The sequence below is a fragment of the Conger conger genome, chromosome 12, assembly GCF_963514075.1.
Source record: "Conger conger chromosome 12, fConCon1.1, whole genome shotgun sequence".
NCBI lineage: Eukaryota > Metazoa > Chordata > Actinopteri > Anguilliformes > Congridae > Conger > Conger conger.
The window spans coordinates 49,088,162-49,109,612 of record NC_083771.1 but is presented as its reverse complement, the minus strand read 5'-3'; the positions used below and the strand labels follow the sequence as shown (position 1 = coordinate 49,109,612).

Genomic DNA, 21,451 nt, shown 5'->3' with positions numbered 1-21,451 from the left:
AACAACAAAGCGCGCGCGGACAATGCCGTGAGCCCAAATTCTGTTCGATGTGAGGACGAAGCGGTCCGCGAAATCTCGTGTCCGACGAGCGTTGGTGAAGTGGCACACAACACGGCATATTTCTTGAATCCCAGACAGACATATTTTCCAGAAAGCAAAGCAACAAGAAGCGTCAGTTACTTTTGGGACAGCCCGGACCGTACCATTTCTACGAGAGAAGAGACGTTGGGAAACACCTGTACACCCCAGAGCAGTGGCCCGTGTGCATTTTCTCTTTTTAGACAGTTTTCCAATAATGATACTGGAGAATATGGAAAACGGTGGCAGGGAATTCAAAGCCCGTTGCCTTTGGAACACGAAAGGGAAATGGAGAAGGGTGGGTTAAGGAACCAGCTGGCATCTCTTGATGCCGAAGTTAAGTACTTGAAGCAAATAGTACTCGCAAATTCGACTGCATAAGTTTACTTGGTTTAGTATGCTCAGACTGCCGTTATGTATGAAACAATGTGCTTTCTGCACGTGGTTCGAGGTTAACACTGGACTTCATGGTGGGATTGTTTTGCTTATTCGGATAACATTTTTGTTACTTTTACTAAGATGTTTTACAACTGAATGTGTTATATCGCAGTTGGCATCATTTGTACTCTTGTTGCCATTTGTTGTACATACAGTGGGACCCACAACTTTGACAGAATGTCACCTTAAATTGCTCTTAAATTGTACACAGGGACACATTTTTGTTTATATTGTTCGCAAATTTTCTTGGCTCTAGTATTTCTTATTATTGTTTTTTTTGTCGCCTGTGTTTTGAAAGAATATTTGGACTAGATTACTGATGCTTTCACGTTTGTATAATTGTCAAATAAAGATATTTGCCTTTTCTGGTTGTTTGCCGTAACGGCTGTTTTAAATTCAGTTCCATAGTGATTTAAAATTTTACCTTTGTTTTCTTCGTAAAATGTTGCTCACAATCCTAAGTGACAATGTTAGAATCACTTTGCCAAACATTCCAAAGAAAGCCGATACTGGATTCTGAAATGCCAGCATTATGCGTGTAGCTACACATCACCGACGCTAGGTGGCAGTCATCCCCAGAGAAACGACAGCATTGTGCTCCGCTCGGTGCGAGTAACAGCGCTGTAAAAACAAAGTAGAAGATACAACTATATCGGTGGAGGCCTTCTTACTGCTCTCGATAATAATGAATAATGAATTAAAATAATCCTATATAACTTCGGTATGATGAAAGATAGGCAAAGATGAGGAAAGATACTCAAAATAATATAATTTAAGTGGAACAGTTTATTTTAAAAACTGGATATGTTAGACCTCTAGACTGTTCATAAAGGTCATGCTTGTTTGTCCTACCTATTTTTTTTGTTAAACAAATTGTCTCACTCTAAAATGTAGCCTTTGTCTGTGACCATTTGCAGCTATTTTCTAAGAATTGGAAAGTTTAGAGTTGGGTGTGCATAAACGTGTAATAGGTGATTCTGTAACATACAATTATAGCCTGCAAACGCAGGTACATTGAAGCAAATCTATCCACTGGTGGGCACCTGTTGACCTTGAGGACTCTTAAAGGTTGAAATTAAATGTAATATTTTATTTGCACAATTAATTATAATTCAAATATAGCCTGAATGGCAGGCTTACCAGCAACAAACAAAAGTTTAGGCCTGGTATTTGGTCAACAGGTGCCAATTGGATAAAGCAAGTACAAAGGCCCCATTTTCACAGATTTAGCTAGTTACAGCTTCAGATTTTGTTGGGCTTATACTGTCATGAATCTTGTGTGCATACTTTCAAGGTGTTGAACTCTAGGTGTTGAACACATGGCCTTTAGCTTACGTGACTGATCTGGCCTTTTTATTTAATTTCTTTAACATTGATGAATGCACTCCAGTAAGCCAATACAATTAACAAAATAATGTGGGTGAGAACCAACCCAACAATTCGTTGTCATCTTGCATTACAGTAGGCCTATTTGATCAATTTGGTCACAATGCAGGTGTTTTGTAGTTGGCCACTAGGTGCCACTGTTTCTCCTCTCTGTCCCTGTACGTCGCCTCTCGGGTTTAGTTTAGTTTACGTTCGTTTACTCATTTCCTCCATTTGGAAGTTGGCCAAATGCAAACTGATTGAAATCGAGATTTTGATAAAAACGGCCATTGTATTGTTGCCATGTTGTATATTCCTTCATAGTCAGATGTGGACCTAAATATGTTCACGCGACAGTTTGACCGGAGTTTTCAGATTGGACCGTGTAAATTCGAATGTTGACCGAACCAGCCCGTGTTTTTTTGAAACGGTATGTAGCGCTTAGCTGAAATATAACACGCCCATTTCACATCCAAATTTCACGAAACACACTGACATATACTGAAACACGGTATCAATTATATTTCAGCAGGCGATAAGCACGTGGAACATATTCCTGTACATAAGAAGTTGCCTAACTAAATCCCATAATTTAGCAGTTCTGTTTCTGATTATACGGCAGGAGGGCCTACACGAAAAAAAGTAAAATCTAATAAAAACCTGTGATTCCATAAAATATTCACATCTATCGGAATCTTGATCAACTCTTCCGATTCCAAGACAAAACACTTTTGAGCCAAATAAACAACTGAATAATAATTAGCCTATTTACACCATTTACGCTCATCGATTCTGTTCTCATGAGACCAGAATATGAAGCAATTATTGAGCATCATATTCTCCGATCTCGGTCTCCTCGCACGGCTTTATGTCATTAAAATAGTAAAATGATGTCATGTTCATGAGATATTTCTGTAAGATAATTGTATTCCCTTGCTATGTATCTATTTTTTGTAATGTTATTGTTCATGGTTTTCCTTCACAATAATAATAAAAACTCGGCTCAACAGCAGTTCCTCCTTGCCCAGCTATTATGCAATTTAAAAACACTAGTGTCCGGGATTAGTAATACCGTAGATTTGCGACCGCTACACATTTGCATTATGCCTGATGTGTCCCCTGGAATAACGTAGGCCGTCATTGGCCGAAATCGGAAAATGCTAAACTTGGATTGGCTAGTTGGACTGTCAATGACAGAGCGCTGCCAATACATTCTCTTTAGTGACCTACTAACACAGATCCATGAAACGGCACTCTCTCCGCGAGGGAAGAGTCGGGGAGCGCCGCTCACCTCAATGCAATCGGATTTCAGCGCCTCTGAAACTACTTTCTCTCTATAACCACCAAGAGCTATGATTTTGAAGTGTTCAGTGCCACGGTCGGTCACATCTTGAGCATTAAACTGGAGTCTCATTAAGGTAAAGTACCCCATTTGAGGATTTTTTTAAAGATGATCAAATAGAGTACCTAGCCTACTTCGCCTATTATGTTGTTGACTGTGTTGTAGCCCTTTGAATAACGTTAGGCGAGTGCTCGCCACTTTAATTACGGCTGTTAGCTAGCTAGGTGGCCGATTTATCACTTTCAATTTATCACAACTATTATATAGGACTTATATCGTGTGTTTATTTTTCTATTCGTGGTTGTTTATTCTATTTGAAATGACCAAGTTATGGATAAACGTGTCTAAGTTGACACAACCAAGGGGATAACCTATTATAACTTGGTCGCTAGCTACCACTGGCGACACACGTAGCTAGCTATCTTTGTGCTGTACTAGCATCAGATATTTCTAGCCTGTGTAAACATTGTACGAACATAACAAGGCTAGCTAGCGAGGTATGGCATACTGACCCAGAAATAGACCAGGGTGGGTGCTCTTGACGTTATGTGGTTTTGACAGAAGAAAGTCAGGATCTTCAGCGGCGATATTAATAGCCTGCTACACTTTATCTTTGTATCTATTTTTGCACACCACGTTCGCAGTAGTTTTCAGTAACGTCAGGCATTTGGCTCGGATAATTGGCTAGCTCGCCAGCGGACATGCGGTTCCCGTTTCGCCTGTTGGAATTGTGCTGTTACGTTCGTTTCAGTACATTTATATCCGTAAAAAAAGAAAATAAATTCAGCATATTGATTCACTGCCCAATTTTGTTAAGGAGACGGTTATTTTCGAAATTGAGTTGATGGCCAAGCCTCTAAATATTGCATAACGACCGCGGCCCCAGAATTTGCTGGCAGTGAGAGAGGAGGGAGGGGGGGCTGATCACGCTTATTTTATAATCCGGGCACAATGAAGGAATCTGGGGCATTGACGTGACGGTGTTAAATTAAGACATTCAATTGTCGTCGTTTCTGATTTTTTTTTTCCAGCTTTTTACAAAGGGAACTTTCCATTTGCCATTTATAACAAACTCATCTGGTTGTAGGCTTATTAGAGTGTAAATATGTAGCAGTCCGCTTCATTAGGCTCGTTGAAGTTAAAATGAGCAATGAACAGCCCAGTTTCCCGATAGTTGTATTAGTTTGAGCCACGTCGTTACGGATTAGCGGTAGCTATGTTGTACGAGAATAAAATAGTTTACCCTGGACTAGTCTAGCCTGCTCCATTCTAAGGACGCGTAAATTAGCTGACGGGGCGTCAGTCTGAATATTAGCTACATTTCACTGGACAGGTTGTTAATGTTACATGTCAGATATGATTAAGACAGCAGGGCTGTCGCTATGTCTGTGTAACCCTACGTTACTTAACAAAGCATCTCAGTTCTGTAAAGTGTAGGGCGGAAAAAAACAAAAACCCTCACGTTTCCGATTTAAAGTAGCGTACATTCGCCGCTTTTATGCTTAACTCCATTGCCTGGATTACGCAGTAGGCTTCGCTTTGTTTTTACGTTGTTCGTTCAGCCACGTGTGATGAGGATGCCGGATCGCATTCCTTTGTTCCTGACACTCGCTGCTAGACGGGGTAGTCTCCCTTCGGCTCGGCTTCCATTCAACAAATGTAGTCCGGGACCTGTGGTATAATGAGCCAGTCACGTATGCTATTTCTGGGTACGTTGTTTCGGCTCGGAACGGACAAGACCTACTGTTCGTAGATTTGCTCATACGAATCAAACGATTGGCCCACGTTATGGTTATTATAATAGGCTATTATAGTCCGTTTTGAACGCAGTATATTCGGTCTATTCTCAGCACAGAGTTGAAGGTCATTGGCAATTTCTTGAATTTCTTTGTGTCCACATTTCAGCGCTATTTCGTCGTGCTCGTCCGGGCTATGAGTGATTCGCCACAATCGTGTCGGGTTATTTAAAGTTCATTGAAGAGATGGTTTATTTAATTAACCGTCGTAACGGCCATAACGTTCTGGTGCAGTCAGAGCAATTGGCCTCGCTGGCTCACAGTAGCAGGCCTGAATTCTGATGGTATGACCTCATCATTTGATCCGGGCAGAACTTGACTTCACTGAGCCAGTTGCGTAATTCGCAGTTGAGAACATGGACGCACTTTTATACTTGCACATGCCGGATGAATTCGCATGTTATGTCAGCATTAGCAGAGGCTTGGCTTTCCCCCACGGATTCCAACGACGGGGTTATTCCAGCTGTCCCCATACGACCTAGAGTTACCACATATTATTAAAATGAAATCTTTTTGATCCTTTAGAAAGGTGGTTGGGAATTTTTTTCCCGTAGGCTTCACAGTGCTGGCGGTTTGTTGCCCTTTAATTCAGCAATCACTGCGTTGTGTGCGCAACTCTTTGAGTTGCATTTACACTGTCCACGTTGTTATCGACAGTTAAATATCTGAGGCGCATACCTTTGTGGGGAAAAATTAGGCGCCTTCGCGTTCAAACACCATATTTACCTAGCGTCTTGCTTCTGTGCTGGCCGTTAAGTTTCGCCAAATCACGTATGGTGGAACTCAATAAAAAGTTAAGCAAAACACAGTCTCTGCCTTGATTTTAATCACCGAGACTAATCGGAAATAATAAATGAGAGGTTCTTTATTTTCAAATGTATGCCTAAAGAGGAGTTAAGTCCAGTGGAAACCAAACGTCAAGTAGAAATATTACTAGATTTACTAGAAGTTTGTCCTGATGTTAGTATCAGAAAGGTGGCTTGTTGAGGCCGTGTCAGCGAAATTTATCACCCCAACCCCAACCGTAACGGACAGAAGCAGTCTGCTCCCCGTCTCTGTGATGGCTACAGCTTGTGCCCTGGTCACATGCTCACTCTGCTGTTCTGGGTCGTCTCCCCAGCTGGAAGGCTCTGTTCTCTGTGAGCTGTAGAAAAGGACAGTTACTCACTCGCTGCTTCTATTCACAATGGTCCTATCAACTACCAACGCAGATACAGTCTCTGAAAATATCACTCGTTAAAAAAAAAAAAAGTGTTCTTGAATTCGGCAGCGATCCAAACGAGTCCGTCTCTATTCCTAAAGGAGCCTGACCTCCCACTGCGATGTCAGATGAAGACATGCCATTTTCTGCAGTGGATAAGTGGATTAATTTCCACCATGGCAGAACGCAACATCCCAAAAGGAAGAGCTATACACATTTGTGCGGCAGTATTGGGGGCATCCTATGATGCTTTAAATCGCCGCATGCCCCATTCCAATCTAATTAAGGTGCGTTTGTTTTTATCCACTTTGATAGTAGAGTTGATCCTGGAGGATCTGGCTTGTTTCCCTGTCTGTGCACCCTGTAAGGTGGAGAGGCTAGTCCTTGTCAGCTGGGAAAGTTACGCTAAAGCATCTACATTTCTTCAGGAAGGCCATGTTTCCCCTCACCCTCATACCTGCAGTCATACGTGTTTACGGTTTAAATCATTTTGGCTAACCTTTATCTTTTTCTCCTAATGATGATATAATTGGTTGTTCCATATTAGGTTAGGGATGCACACTAGCATCTATTGTTATATCGCTGACAATGGCTCAAAAGGAACTTATCCGGTACCAGATGATAATTTGTATCAGTTATAAGTTGTTATGCAAATAAAATAGGTTGACATCCGTGCTTGGCTGCTTTTTCCATGAATGTGGAAACATGGTTGGAGTTTTGTGCAGTTATGTCAGGGTGGCAGGTAGCCTAGTGTGGTTAACTGGGACCCAGATGGTTCGGTGGTTCAAGCTGTTGGGCCCTTAACCCTGCATTGCTCCAGGGGGGTTTGGCCCCTGCTTTGTCTAATCAACTGTAAGTCACTTTGGATAAAAGCATCAAGCTAAACAGTATTATATATAATGTAATCTGGCGGGATGAGCCAATGACAGTCAGTTACTGATGATCGCATATTACAGTACATTAGTCATTTCATAATACTCCAATCCTTTCTCATAATAACAGGAAGTACTTATTACACCATATTCTCTTGTAATTATGCAATGTGTTCTTGTAATATGTTCATGTATGTTTTACTTGACAGCCTATATTTATATTATTAATAATACCGAGCCTATGATTTACTGTTCTGCATTTGAACATCAGTTCTGTGACACATTTAATAAAAACACTTATCTGTTTGACAGCATAAAACCACAATGAATACAGTGCAAAAATGCACTTCCTGCTCGGTTGTGAAATAGTTGTGACTACATACTGTGATGAGTCAAATGCGGCTGAAAGGGGGTGTATGTGTGTTAAAGAGTGTGTGTGCGTGTTGGTAATGGAGGTCGTGCTACCAATCAAAAGCGCCACAGAATTCAGACACCTTTCACAGAACAAAGGCCGCTTTCATAGCCGACGACAGCGATGATTTAGGTAGAATTTCCGCCCAGTACCGTTAAATTAGCATTTTTGACCTTATTTTAACTCTAAAGCCATTGTGAAGGATGTGATGAATGGGAGGGGAACAAAAAGCGATCTGAATGCAAGTACTTCTCTGTGCTTGATAAGTTTCTTTCCAGCGTAGAAAACAAATCAGTTTTTTGCCTTGGTGTGTGATGAGAGATGACTGTAGAAACTACTCAGTGTACAACTATTCAACGTCGTTTTATTTGATCGCCTGGTTTTAGGTTCATCTTGTCACATTTACGGTAACTGAATCGCCACCTGCGGTCCACGGCTTGAGAAGGCGCAGAGTTATTTTCTGTATTTGGTCATGCCTGACGTCATGTTCACTCAAGTCTGCAGGAGCCTTCAGTGGGGGCTACTGTGACTGCACAGATGCTATGCACACAGCACATATAAGACGTGAGAAACTGGGAGCTGGGTGGCGCATCCTGCTAAGGCTCTGCTCCAGTGTGTGGATGGGTCCCATGGTCTGGTATCTGTTAAGGCTCTGCTCCAGTGTGTGGATGGGCCCCATGGTCTGGTATCTGTTAAGGCTCTGCTCCAGTGTGTGGATGGGCCCCATGGTCTGGTATCTGTTAAGGCTCTGCTCCAGTGTGTGGATGGGCCCCATGGTCTGGTATCTGTTAAGGCTCTGTTCCAGTGTGTGGATGGGTCCCATGGTCTGGTATCTGTTAAGGCTCTGCTCCAGTGTGTGGATGGGCCCCATGGTCTGGTATCTGTTAAGGCTCTGTTCCAGTGTGTGGATGGGCCCCATGGTCTGGTATCTGTTAAGGCTCTGCTCCAGTGTGTGGATGGGCCCCATGGTCTGGTATCTGTTAAGGCTCTGCTCCAGTGTGTGGATGGGCCCCATGGTCTGGTATCTGTTAAGGCTCTGTTCCAGTGTGTGGATGGGCCCCATGGTCTGGTATCTGTTAAGGCTCTGTTCCAGTGTGTGGATGGGCCCCATGGTCTGCTATCTGGTAAGGCTCTGCTCCAGTGTGTGGATGGGCCCCATGGTCTGGTATCTGTTAAGGCTCTGCTCCAGTGTGTGGATGGGCCCCATGGTCTGGTATCTGTTAAGGCTCTGTTCCAGTGTGTGGATGGGCCCCATGGTCTGGTATCTGTTAAGGCTCTGTTCCAGTGTGTGGATGGGCCCCATGGTCTGCTATCTGGTAAGGCTCTGCTCCAGTGTGTGGATGGGCCCCATGGTCTGGTATCTGTTAAGGCTCTGCTCCAGTGTGTGGATGGGCCCCATGGTCTGATATCTGTTAAGGCTCTGCTCCAGTGTGTGGATGGGCCCCATGGTCTGGTATCTGTTAAGGCTCTGTTCCAGTGTGTGGATGGGCCCCATGGTCTGGTATCTGTTAAGGCTCTGTTCCAGTGTGTGGATGGGTCCCATGGTCTGGTATCTGTTAAGGCTCTGCTCCAGTGTGTGGATGGGCCCCATGGTCTGGTATCTGTTAAGGCTCTGTTCCAGTGTGTGGATGGGCCCCATGGTCTGGTATCTGTTAAGGCTCTGTTCCAGTGTGTGGATGGGCCCCATGGTCTGGTATCTGTTAAGGCTCTGCTCCAGTGTGTGGATGGGCCACATGGTCTGGTATCTGTTAAGGCTCTGCTCCAGTGTGTGGATGTGCCCAAGGTCTGGTATCTGTTTAGGCTCTGTTCCAAATGGTAAATGGTTGGCATTTATATAGCACCTTTATCCAAAGCGCTGTACAATTGATGCTTCTCATTCACCCATTCATACACACACTCACACACCGACAGCGATTGACTGCCATGCAAGGCACCGACCAGCTCATCAGGAGCATTTGGGGGTTAGGTGTCTTGCTCAGGGACGCTTCGACACAGCCCGGGCGGGGGATCGAACCGGCAACCCTCCCGACTGCTCTTACTGCCTGAGCCATGTTCCCCACACTGTTCCAGTGTGTGGATGCCCCCCCCTCCCCCAGTCCAATCCAATTCTACCCATTTAGCTGAACATTTAGCATCAGCTTAAGTCTGTACAGCCCAATTTCAGAGTAGCTGTGTGATGAGAACATCTTGTGCTCTTTCAGAGGGGAGTACATGTTTATGCTCTCCTGGATTGATGGTGGGAGTTGCAGCAGAGTTGCTGAGAAATGCAGCTAAGCGGTCACAAACGGGGAGAAAAAGCACCTGGAAACGGATACCCAGCGCTATAGTGTGGTGAAAGCTACGAAGCATACTTAGCTGAGATGGTCCTATGACAGAATAATTGGACGACAAAAGCCCCAATAAAGTATTCCATCCAGGAACCTGGAAAGTTGGGTGAATTATTTATGTCTCTTGAAGTACTTCCTTGTGGAAGGAAGTCTGGGAGGGTGGTGGGAGTCAAGATTCTTGGTCAAGAGGGAAGTAGTCTAAATTGGTCGTCTTTTCCATTTCCTGAAATCTTTTTGTTTTGCTTTCTCAACAGGTCCTTTGGACAGACCGTTTGGGATTACCAGGAGCTGAACACAAACCTGTGATATTATCTTGTGGGGTGATTTTCAAACGGACAAATTCCCCAACATGACTTGTGACCTGTGAGTTTGAACCCGACGTTGACTTAGAAGATAAAAAAGAAATAAATAATATGCAGGCGATCAAGAAAGAACCGCCATCAAGTGGCTCTTATTGTGGTGACGAGGGGTTAGTGCTGGCCATGGCGTTGCAGGGGGAAGACCAGGACCTGCTGGGCCGGAAGCTGCCGTCCGCCGGCATGCCGTACAAGGTGAAGGGCTCCTCCTGCCGGAGGAAGCGCGAGTTCATCCCCGACGAGAAGAAGGACAACCTGTACTGGGAGCGCCGGCGGAAAAACAACGAGGCGGCCAAGCGGTCGCGGGAGAAGCGCCGGCTCAACGACATGGTGCTGGAGAACAAGCTGATGGCGCTGGGCGAGGAGAACGCCACGCTGAAGGCCGAGCTGCTGTCGCTCAAGCTGAAGTTCGGCCTGGTCAGCTCGGCCACCTACGCCCAGGAGGTGCAGAAGATCTCCAGCTGCACGGCCGCCCTGTACCAGGACTTCCTGTCGCCGCCCGCCGGCCAGAGCTCCTTCCCCCGGGAGCTGGGCAGCAGCTGCATCTCCGTCATCAAGCACTCGCCCCACGGCGCGCTGTCGGACGCCTCGGACGCCTCCTCCCACACCGCGGCCCACGGCAGCCCCCGGGCCGACGGGTGCCGGTCCCCGGAGGTCATCAAGCAGGAGCCGCCCGACGGCGCCGGCTACGGCCGGGAGGGGAGGGAGCGGGGCACCCCGCGGGGCAACCCGTACGAACTCTACCGCAGCTACCTGGCCAGCCCCTTCCCGGGGGTCTACTCCCAGCCGTCGCCCTTCCTGCAGATCACCAGCTCCTCCAGCAACTCGCCCCGGACCTCGGACGGCGACGAGGGGCCCGTGAGCAAGTCCTCGGACGGGGAGGACGAGCAGCAGGTCCCGAAAGGCCCCGTGGCCCCCGCCTGCGACCCCCCCAGCGTCATCGTCTCTGCGATGAGGGCGTCGGACCCGGGGGGCTCCGCCCTGCCCCACAAGCTGCGGCTCAAGGCGCGGGCCATCCGCATCAAGGTGGAGGCCGTGGACCCCGAGTACGACCCGGGGAAGCCCGCCTCGCCCGTCGACATGTCCGGCAAGGGCGGCTACCAGACGGGCAAGCGCCCCGCGTCCCTCCAGCCGTCCCTCGGGCCCCTGTCGCTGCAAGTGACCGACGTCCAGGACTGGGCTCCCCAGCCGGAGGCGCTCCCGAGCGGGTGCAAGAACCGCCGGCTCTGGCCCGGCTCGCCCGGTCCGGCGGCCCACAAACTCACCGTCGACCTCCAGGACAGCTCTTACGCCGACGCCGAGAGCTTCTGTTTGAAGCGCGGCATCGCCGACCTCTCCGCAGAGGTGGCGTCCCTGAAGAGACTGATCACGACGCGGCGAGGGTCTGGCGTGGAGGGGGCCGAGCCCGTCTGCCTCGCCCCCGACCCCCCGCTGGAGGGGCGCCTCGCCCCCGACCCCCCGCTGGAGGGGCGTCACGCCCCCGACCCCCCGCTCAAGTGAGTCGGGCGCAGAGCTCGGTTGTGTTCCATTGTGTTCGTTATTGCACTGTGCGCTGGATATGGTGTGGAAACGATGCGGCTCTTCATGGATGGCGTGCTGTGCACTTGCTGGTGTAGTCGACATGATACTCCTGATCGCTCCATCTCTCGTCAAATGTCAGGCTACGTGACAGTTAAATGTAAAAGTTTTCTCCATTTTTCTTGTAAAAAATGTACGGTCTTTTTTGTTTACAATAAATGTACCTAAGCACTGAAACATGCTTTTGTTTGATTTTGGATAGTTTTAGATGATGTTAAATGTGTAGTTTGTGTCATTTTTGTAACGGTTTGGGAACAAAAGTGGGAAGGCGGGCCCTGTCTGGTTTCCATGCCAACTTCTCTTATTTAATTGGCCCTAATATTTATGCCATCCGTCATTTTAACTTCTTGATAAGCACATACATGACAGCTTGTGTCCCTATACGAAACATTGTAGTGTGATCTAATCTACATGTGAACCAGTTTTGGTGTTTAAAGGCAATGAACTCCTTCAGAGAGGGTAATTGGTGCAAACAAAAACCTGTCTACAGGACTGGAATTGTCCACCCCTCGAGGCTTGTGAGGGGGGCAGTTTTGTCCCAGGAGGGCAACCATGCAGGTATTTGTTGCCACAAATTATGTTGGCTGAGTTCGCTTAACTGGTTGTATCGACCAATGCCATTTCACTCGTAGATTAGACCACGGCAAAAGGTTCATACAGGGACACAAGAATCTTCATATGCAAGTTTATCAATGAATATCGCTGATACTACAGATACGAGCTCATTAAATAATTCAGAGTATAAATGACTGAAGCAGATATGGCCCTCCCTGAGAAAGAGTCTGAGTTAAGTGGTGTAGGGTTAGTCTTTATATGTCCTTGCATATTAACTATTAATTTGCAAGGACGTATAAAGACTAACCCTACACCATATTAACTATTAATTTCTTGTAATGACAGCTGGAGACTTCTGTGTCCTTATATGAAGCCATAAAGTGTTGTCTAATCTGCGAATAAACCAGTTATAGTAAATACAGCTAATCGCCTCACTGAGCCAGGGGCAAGAAAAACACGTCCAGCCTGGAGGCCATGTAGACACAGGATGTAGTTAAACATGAAGTCACTGGAGTCTGTTCTACTGAACTCCAGTCCTGGAGGGCCGCAGTGTCTGCAGGTTTAACTCCAGTCCTGGAGGGCCACAGTGTCTGCAGGTTTAACTCCAGTCCTGGAGGGGCCGCAGTGTCTGCAGGTTTAACTCCAGTCCTGGAGGGGCCGCAGTGTCTGCAGGTTTAACTCCAGTCCTGGAGGGCCGCAGCGTCTGCGGGTTTAACTCCAGTCCTGGAGGGCCGCAGTGTCTGCAGGTTTAACTCCAGTCCTGGAGGGCCGCAGTGTCTGCAGGTTTAACTCCAGTCCTGGAGGGCCGCAGTGTCTGCAGGTTTAACTCCAGTCCTGGAGGGCCGCAGTGTCTGCAGGTTTAACTCCAGTCCTGGAGGGCCGCAGTGTCTGCAGGTTTAACTCCAGTCCTGGAGGGCCGCAGTGTCTGCAGGTTTAACTCCAGTCCTGGAGGGCCGCAGTGTCTGCAGGTTTAACTCCAGTCCTGGAGGGCCGCAGTGTCTGCAGGCCACAGGACTGGAGTTAAACCTGCAGACACCACAACCCCACAGGGCTGGAGTCTGACACCCTTGTCATAAACCATTGTGGGCATTTTAAAATTAATGAGTTTTTATTTTCAATTAATTTCCTGAATTGGATGGCTGGGGAGATGGAGAAGAGTGTGCCAGGCTGCATTACAACGGGTCTGGAGCAACGCAGAGCTGAGCTGCATCATGCCTTTTTTTCCTGCCCTAAGGTTTCTGAACAGTCAGCCCTGCAGAAAACCAGCTTACGGTCGTAAACAACACACAGCACAGCACGCCACTGCTCAGATTCATCAGCCTGTGTGTCGTAAATCTCTCAGTATTAAGAGGCAGTGATTCATTTAGAAATACCCTGTCACAGGGGCAAGGCAACCACTGGTCCTGGAGTGCCAGGGACGTTTCTGTGTTACTGTTCATCTGAGCTTCAACACAGGAGTCCGATGGAGGATTAAAAGTCTGAGGCTGAATGTTCTGATTGGAGACACGCTGAGTGCCTCCAGTGCATGGTCTTCTGCGTTCATTAAACCTGATCAATTAAAATAAATCTAGTTTTGTTGTCACAGGGTTGAATGGAGCAAAAAAAAAAAAAACAGGACCAACTCTGGCACTCAAGGTACAAGGTTGCTGTATCCATTTTAAGCATTGTACTGTACTGCAGTCCATCAGATTAAGTTCAGTTGCTTATTCTTGTGTTCAGAACCTTAGAATGCATTCTGTGGTCCTGCGGTCATATGTATCATTCAATCCTGTGGCCCACACTGCAGTTAAGAAGCACTTAACCTCCCTACCCCCATTCAAGACTATTTTGCCTTTCTGGAGAAATATAACTGTGTTATCTTATCGCTTTATGATGGCATACCAACAGTAAGTCTCTGTGCAACACTGGCGACTGATATTTGTGTCAATAAAGCACCACTTCATCTGTCAGACTTCTAAAGGTTTCACATACACACACACACACTCACACACTCACACACCGGTCATGGCAAAAAAAACAACCGAACACCAGCATAGTTCCCCCTCATAAACATGTCAATCACAGGAGAACTGCCAGTTACTGTGCAGATACCTTAATTTCACTGGACATGCCCTGTTCTGGCTCCATTGCACTGAAGATGAAAGACTACCGTGGTGCAACTTTTCATAAGTTATTTGGGGTGAGAACAGCGTAGATGGGTACCCAATATGTGGGTTTTCATGCTCTGCGACAGGGACAGAACTGCTGTAATGGATGTTCTGTCCTGTGATGTAGCGTTGTGTATTACAGGATGTAGAATTTGGGTGGCGCGGTGGTGCAGTGGAGGGTTTGGTCACTTCATGACCTGGAGGTCCTGGGTTTGAGTCCCGAAAGGCCCTGTTCCTGTAGCCTGCAACTCCTGCGGTGCCATGGTCTCCCCTTCCTCCCTGCCGAGACCTTTCCCATCAGCCCTGTGCAATCAGCCCTGTGCAATCAGCCCTGTGCAATCAGCCCTGTGCCATCAGCCCAGGTAACCTCTGCTTGTCTTTCTACCCCTTTGAAGAGTGACGGCTTTCTGGAATTCGAAGTCAGTGTTCTAGAACTCCCATTGGTTTCAGTTACCAGTAGTGATTGTTACATCAGCATTGGAATGTTCAGTTAAGAACGGTTTCACTCCAACCCAGACAACGTTCACCTCATTCAACAGCCTGAGATCCGCACTGAGCTGCTCATCAGAAGAGTCGGATGCACCAAATTTGGGTTGAAATGAAAACCTACAGGACGGTAGATCTCCAGGACCAGGAGTTGGTAACCATTGCCATAAAGGGTTAAGCCAATTGTACTAACAGTTTATATAATGAGTTACTTAGAGGACACTTTGTTTATGTCCACAAGTGATGTGGCGTTTCCTGTGATGCCAGTGATCACAGTGTTACCACGGTGTGTGTGGTGAGCGCACGGTACACAACACCGCACTACACAACATCCGGACCCTGCATGCAAACGCAGCAGGCCTGTTCATCCACTGCTGCTGCACAACCAGTTACCATCCCAGCATTTATCTGATCACCAATATTTACTGAGAGGAAAACACAGAATACCAAGAAAAAAGAAACAAAAATATACAATTTAGTGAGAATTTAGTGTCCTAACTTTGGATATTCTACAGTTTCTTTGTTAAACAGCAAAGATTAACATTTCTGAAATGGCTAACATTTCTGAAATGGCTAGCGTTTCATGGGGAAAAAACAGCCAGCACACTGCAGCTATGTTTTTGCAGATTAAACAGTTTTATCTAATAGATAATCCCTCATGCAAGTCAGGAAATGTCAAGTTCCAATCCTGGATAAACAAGAAAAAAAAAAAAGAAATCGCGAACATGTGTTTACTTGATATACCTTCACGCCATTGCTTTATAATGCACAGAAATATCAGCAGAGTAGCGGGAAGAAATACGCTCACAGAACTTTAAAAAAGGGTAAAATAAAACTGCTTTCTTCTTTTTGATGACACTGCAAGCGATTTAAATTGTACCATTTTTCATGAGCTGCAGTGTGCTGCGGTTTTATTCATTTGGACTCCGCCCAGCACCGGGAGCAATGGTATATTGGATGTGCGTGTTCTAGCTCAGTTCACACGGGGACACAAAACACCGTTTACTTTTATGGATAAAATATTTCCATAGCAGAAGATAAGATTGCCTTCCCGGGTTTTTTTGGCCAATGTGATCAACATACAGCTCGGAGCTGCGGTATGCAGTGTTGACACAGGTGCAAAAGCCCAGCAACGATCGCAAATCTCCTGCTGGAAGGTGTATTTCTTAAAATAAAAAAAAAAAAAAGAATAAAAAAAAGAAAGAAAGTAGAATAGCGTAGGGGGTCTCGCCGACTCTGTGAACAAACTGAATATCATGTTCAACCCACCGACCCAGAACTTCTGAACATCTCTTGTTCCGTGGCCTACAGGAGAGTTTTTACACATTTCATCATATCAGCACATATTTTGGAAAGCGCGCCAGAGAATTCCCTAAAATCAAAACCACATGTTACTCAGAACGTATGGCCTCCAGACTTAAATATTCCTTCTGGAATGTGAGACCACACGGAATTATCCCATTTATGAGCTTTAATCCAACTTGACCCGAAAAACATTGTGCAATTAAAAGCATGAGCCACACTGTCGGTATCTATTGCACAATGCTGTTTTTCCGTGTAAGCGCTCTGCATTACGCCATTGAAGAATGATGTACTATGCATTTTCAGTCCATATTTAGAGATGTCAAATACCGGGAATAATAATCGAGAGATCCCCACTGATTTATGGAAAAGTACCCAGCCTTCCGGCGCAAGAACTCGGCCGCTGTTCTTGGAATTAAATGAATGACGTAGGTTCGGTTCGTGAACCACAGCGCGGCTGGGAAAGACCGGAGAGCTGTCTGCAGCAAGACACGTGATCAAACACTGCGTCACTCGCGGTTCAAAGTTGAAAGTCAAGATACAAGAGCCTGTGCTTTTAATATAGCTTAGTGCAGCATGGCGATTTTCGCAGGGTACAGAGTTCTTTCTCAGGCGTTTCGGCCGCTCGCTTCCAGCCTGGACGGATCGTGCAGATCGCTGGAGCAGGCTGGATGTTTGTACCGTGTCCTCCAAAGCGGACGGCAGTATGTCCGCCCGGGTGCGTGCGGAGCACGACGTCAGTACAGTTCTGATGCAAAGTCGGGGGATGACCTGTGCGTTAGATATCTGGACGGGGAAGATTCAGGTATCTATTGGCGCACACCATCAACAACCTGGTTGCGTAACGTTAGACACATGACAGTTTTATGACAACAGAACACGTTACTAACGGATACATTCTAAAATTGGTTAACAAACCATATTAACTGTTTGGCGAGCGAGCTAGCTAGCTACCTACCAAACTGACACTCGCACAGAATGGCTATTATCTAGCTAAATGGACGAACGACCAATTGGAAAGATATTTCGTTAGCATGTCATGTCCACCGGACTTATTGTCGCTGGTATAGTGCAGCTTTTAACAAGTTATTATTGACACGTGCAGATTTACTTCCCAAACCAACAACATCGCAATTCCTTTCTCACCAGGCAGCGCTAAACAAAAACTTTGCGAAACAGTGTTAGCTAGCTGGCGCAGGCTTTTGTAGAATTGCGATTTGCGAGTTTCCCGGATTTTAAGAGCGTACACAAGTCACTCGTTCCCGTGGATCTGTTACGAAAAAGGAAATGGTACACCGCGAACGGAGCGTCCCAGTACACTGCGTCCTCCTTCGCTCCACTCGTCTCCTCCCCCCAGACTTCCGATTAGGATGGGGGACTAAATGGATGGATTGCGTTTATATAGCCCGTTTATATAGCGCTTTGCAATTTACAATTGATGCCTCTCATTCTCCCATTCACACACCAACCAGACGACCACTCTTACCTCCTGAGCTAATGTCGCCCCAAAGGTGACTATAAGAAATTAGGATATACATTTTTTAAATCATGAAAACCATTTTTGGCCAAAATAAAAACTAACCTAAAGACTTGTGATAAATTGTATACTCCCAGAATAAAATGTACATCCGTGTGTCATCTCAGTGAACGAGACTGACGGCAGCGTCCTCGAGATCAAGCCGCTGTCAAAGCAAAAGATGGCGGTTGAGGATGAACCGCCATATCACATGACAAATGAGAAGTGCCCTAATCACCCTGTCAGCACAGTATGAACAGTTACGTTTAGTGATGCTTTTTTTGTTTCAGGGATCGTTGTTTTTGGAATCAATCGGCCGAAGGCTAAAAATGCAATCAGCAAAAACCTGGTGAAAATGGTGAGTGAAAACTGCGAACAGGAGAGGTTGGAGGGAATCAGCGGAAACTGTTGCCACGGTTTCAGTGCTTGGCTTGCCTTTTGTTTTCCAGATGTCAGAAGCTGTCGAGGCGGTTAAAGGAAGTAACAAGGTGCGGACTGTAATCATCTGCAGTCTCGTGCCCGGGATATTCTGTGCAGGTAGGACCCTTTCTGTGAACAAGACCAGGGATCATCAAATCACGGTCCTCGAGGGCCAAGAACCTCCCCTTTACCTGGGAGTCAGGTGTGTTCACCCTCCCTTTACCTGGGAGTCAGGTGTGTTCACCCTCCCTTTACCTGGGAGGGGTTTGGATTTGAGGGCCCGATTTGATGATCCCTGAACGACAGGTTTGTTTTATTGATTTAGCAGACTATATGTGTAAGGGACTCAATGCGGAAACTGCAATGGGAATCAACAAAACACCATTATTGTCAGACTTGCGGTCAACTTCGGGAAATAGATTTGAATGATGTCATATCCTATGTGTTGTTTCATAAATGAATACATTAAATATAGGTTTACGATAGAGGGCCTGTCACAGTGATGTCCCTACCAACTACATACCCTTCACTGCACTTTTTCTTCCCCAATTTGAAAGGCTCAGGTGTATCTGTTCAGCATTGGCTGATTTCACTGCATTGGCTGATTTCACGGCATTGGCTGATTTCACTGTATTGTACATTGCACTATTAACAGCAGCATGACGTGTGAATGTGCTTGTTGGTAATTGTTAATTAACTTCAATTGTCTCTCTGTATCAATTGTTTTTTAATTTATATATTTTTTGCCCCCCTGTTGCATTAAATATCAGAAAGCATTTAAACTGGAAGTAGTCAGTACAATAACTGTAATTTGTGACACTGTATGAAAGTGACTGTGAAGCTTGTTACATTATGGTGTTAAAGGTTATCTGCACAGGGGCTGTCTAAGTTATGGTGTTAAGGGTTATTGGTTTATCTGCACAGGGGCTGTCTAAGTTATGGTGTTAAAGGTTATTGGTTTATCTGCACTGGGGCTGTCTGTCTAAGTTATGGTGTTAAGGGTTATTGGTTTATCTGCACTGGGGCTGTCTAAGTTATGGTGTTAAGGGTTATTGGTGTATCTGCACTGGGGCTGTCTAAGTTATGGTGTTAAAGGTTACTGGTTTATCTGCACAGGGGCTGATCTGAAGGAGAGAGCTAAAATGCACCAAAGTGAAGTCGGACCGTTCGTGGCCAAAGCGAGGGGCCTGATTACTGAGCTCGGTAAGCAGCCCTGCCTGTTCTACACGCCTCTACACGCCTCTACACGCCTCTACACGCCTCTACACGCCTGAGTCAGCCCTGCCTGTTTTACACGCCTGAGTCACGGAGTCACGGAGTCACGGAGTCACGGAGTCACGGAGTCACTGAGTCACTGAGTCACTGAGTCACTGAGTCACTGAGTCACTGAGTCACTGAGTCACTGAGTCACTGAGTCACTGAGTCACTGAGTCACTGAGTCACAGCCCCTGGGGCAGTTTTTCATAAGGGCCTTGCTCAAGGGCCCAACGACAGGGTCCTTATCATTTCTCGTCTGGCTTTATGGTTCTTTATTGTGTGTGTGTTTAGCCGTCACTCAGGTTACGGTGTACCCATGTTTTCCGGGCCGAGAGGATGTTGCCTGAGGAATGAAACGGAGGTGAGCGGGTGCGTTAACGCCCCTCTCCACCCCTGCACATCCTGTTTTGGGCGTTTTTCTGCCTGTGACATCTGGACTAATGCTTGTGTCTCTTAAAACGGTGGAGGCTAATGCACTGCATTAATGTTTGGGACAAAGGGAGCGCGTGGATGGCTACCTGTAATTATCCGCTCCTATTCTGTTTATTTTTATCTCTGGTTATCGGAGGTCAGATTTATTCACCATCAGACAGCAGGGACATTGTGCTTTCATTCCAGCAGATTCATTCAGGGGGTTTTGTAAAAACAAGTTTAGGCTTTTTTAACATAATAGTAAGCTAACATTAGTAATATTAGCTTACTGTTTACTTGACAGCAACATTTTCTTACCCCATTGGCAAATCTTGAAAAGAGTCAAACTGTGCACCCCCTCCCAATAACGTCATGGGAACCCAAAACCCTCCCAATAAATCCTCAAGAAATTGTCCTCTTTGTTGTCCCAAGAAAACTGAAATAGGATCTGTGTCCTTGTATTGCATTACAGGGCGTTCTGCTGAAATTCAAAAAGCTTTTTGCTTCCAAACCACGGGACATAGGAGTGGTCCTAGAAATAAACAAGGGTCCCCAGCCCTGGTCCTGGAGGGCCGCAGGGTCTGCTGGGGTCCCCAGCCCTGGTCCTGGAGGGCCGCAGGGTCTGCTGGGGTCCCCAGCCCTGGTCCTGGAGGGCCGCAGGGTGTGCTGGGGTCCCCAGCCCTGGTCCTGGAGGGCCGCAGGGTCTGCTGGCGTCATGTTAAGAGTGTTGGTTACTCACCTCTCCTGGTTTCTTGTCCAAGTTGTTGATGATTTTATAGTGGAAAACAAATGGCCGCAGATCCTGTGGCTTTCCCCACTGGAAAAATACCTGCTGTAATTAACTTTGAATTATACCTTATCTGACCCGTGTTCTGTTGGTGTTACTATGACCCATGTGTACGTTGCTCACCTGTGTGTCTGTGTGTACATCGCTCACCTGTGTGATGTTACTCACCTGTGTGTCTGTGTGTACGTTACTCACCTGTGTGACGTTACTCACCTGTGTGATGTTACTCGTCTGTGTGTACGTTACTCACCTGTGTGACGTTACTCACCTGTGTGACGTTACTCACCTGTGTGTCTGTGTGTACGTTGCTCACCTGTGTGTCTGTGTGTACGTTGCTCACCTGTGTGATGTTACTCACCTGTGTGTCTGTGTGTACGTTACTCACCTGTGTCTGTGTGTACGTTACTCACCTGTGTGACGTTACTCACCTGTGTGACGTTACTCACCTGTGTGTCTGTGTGTACGTTGCTCACCTGTGTGTCTGTGTGTACGTTGCTCACCTGTGTGTCTGTGTGTACGTCGCTCACCTGTGTGATGTTACTCACCTGTGTGACGTTACTCACCTGTGTGTCTGTGTGTACGTTGCTCACCTGTGTGTCTGTGTGTACGTTGCTCACCTGTGTGTCTGTGTGTACGTTGCTCACCTGTGTGATGTTACTCACCTGTGTGTCTGTGTGTACGTTACTCACCTGTGTCTGTGTGTACGTTACTCACCTGTGTCTGTGTGTACGTTGCTCACCTGTGTGTCTGTGTGTACGTTGCTCACCTGTGTGTCTGTGTGTACGTTGCTCACCTGTGTGATGTT

General features: G+C 46.5%; 2 protein-coding genes across 3 annotated transcripts in view; both read left to right on the top strand.

Annotated features, from left to right (window-relative positions):
* Positions 1-3,080: 3,080 nt before the first annotated feature.
* Positions 3,081-11,942, top strand: nfil3 (nuclear factor, interleukin 3 regulated). 2 transcript variants are annotated; one of them, XM_061262961.1, is made up of 2 exons: positions 3,081-3,299; positions 10,086-11,942. In XM_061262961.1, exon 2 carries the CDS (start codon positions 10,245-10,247, stop codon positions 11,685-11,687), a length of 1,443 nt encoding a protein of 480 aa, XP_061118945.1. In that variant the 5' UTR covers positions 3,081-3,299; positions 10,086-10,244; the 3' UTR covers positions 11,688-11,942. The 2 variants fall into 2 exon arrangements, with proteins under 2 accessions (XP_061118945.1, XP_061118946.1); XM_061262962.1 differs by lacking the exon at positions 3,081-3,299 and adding an exon at positions 4,188-4,932.
* Positions 11,943-16,705: 4,763 nt separating this feature from the next.
* Positions 16,706-21,451, top strand: part of auh (AU RNA binding protein/enoyl-CoA hydratase) — a 36,064-nt gene continuing 31,318 nt past the window's right edge. The window contains exons 1-4 of the mRNA XM_061215656.1: positions 16,706-17,060; positions 18,062-18,129; positions 18,221-18,308; positions 19,308-19,394. Coding sequence (XP_061071640.1) covers positions 16,832-17,060; positions 18,062-18,129; positions 18,221-18,308; positions 19,308-19,394 — 472 coding nt within the window. The 5' untranslated portion in view covers positions 16,706-16,831. The remainder of the gene's footprint in view (positions 17,061-18,061; positions 18,130-18,220; positions 18,309-19,307; positions 19,395-21,451) is intronic.

Bases quoted from the DNA above. Each gene is read 5' to 3' on its own strand.
- nfil3 (XM_061262961.1), top strand. From the start codon at position 10,245: ATGCAGGCGATCAAGAAAGAACCGCCATCAAGTGGCTCTTATTGTGGT.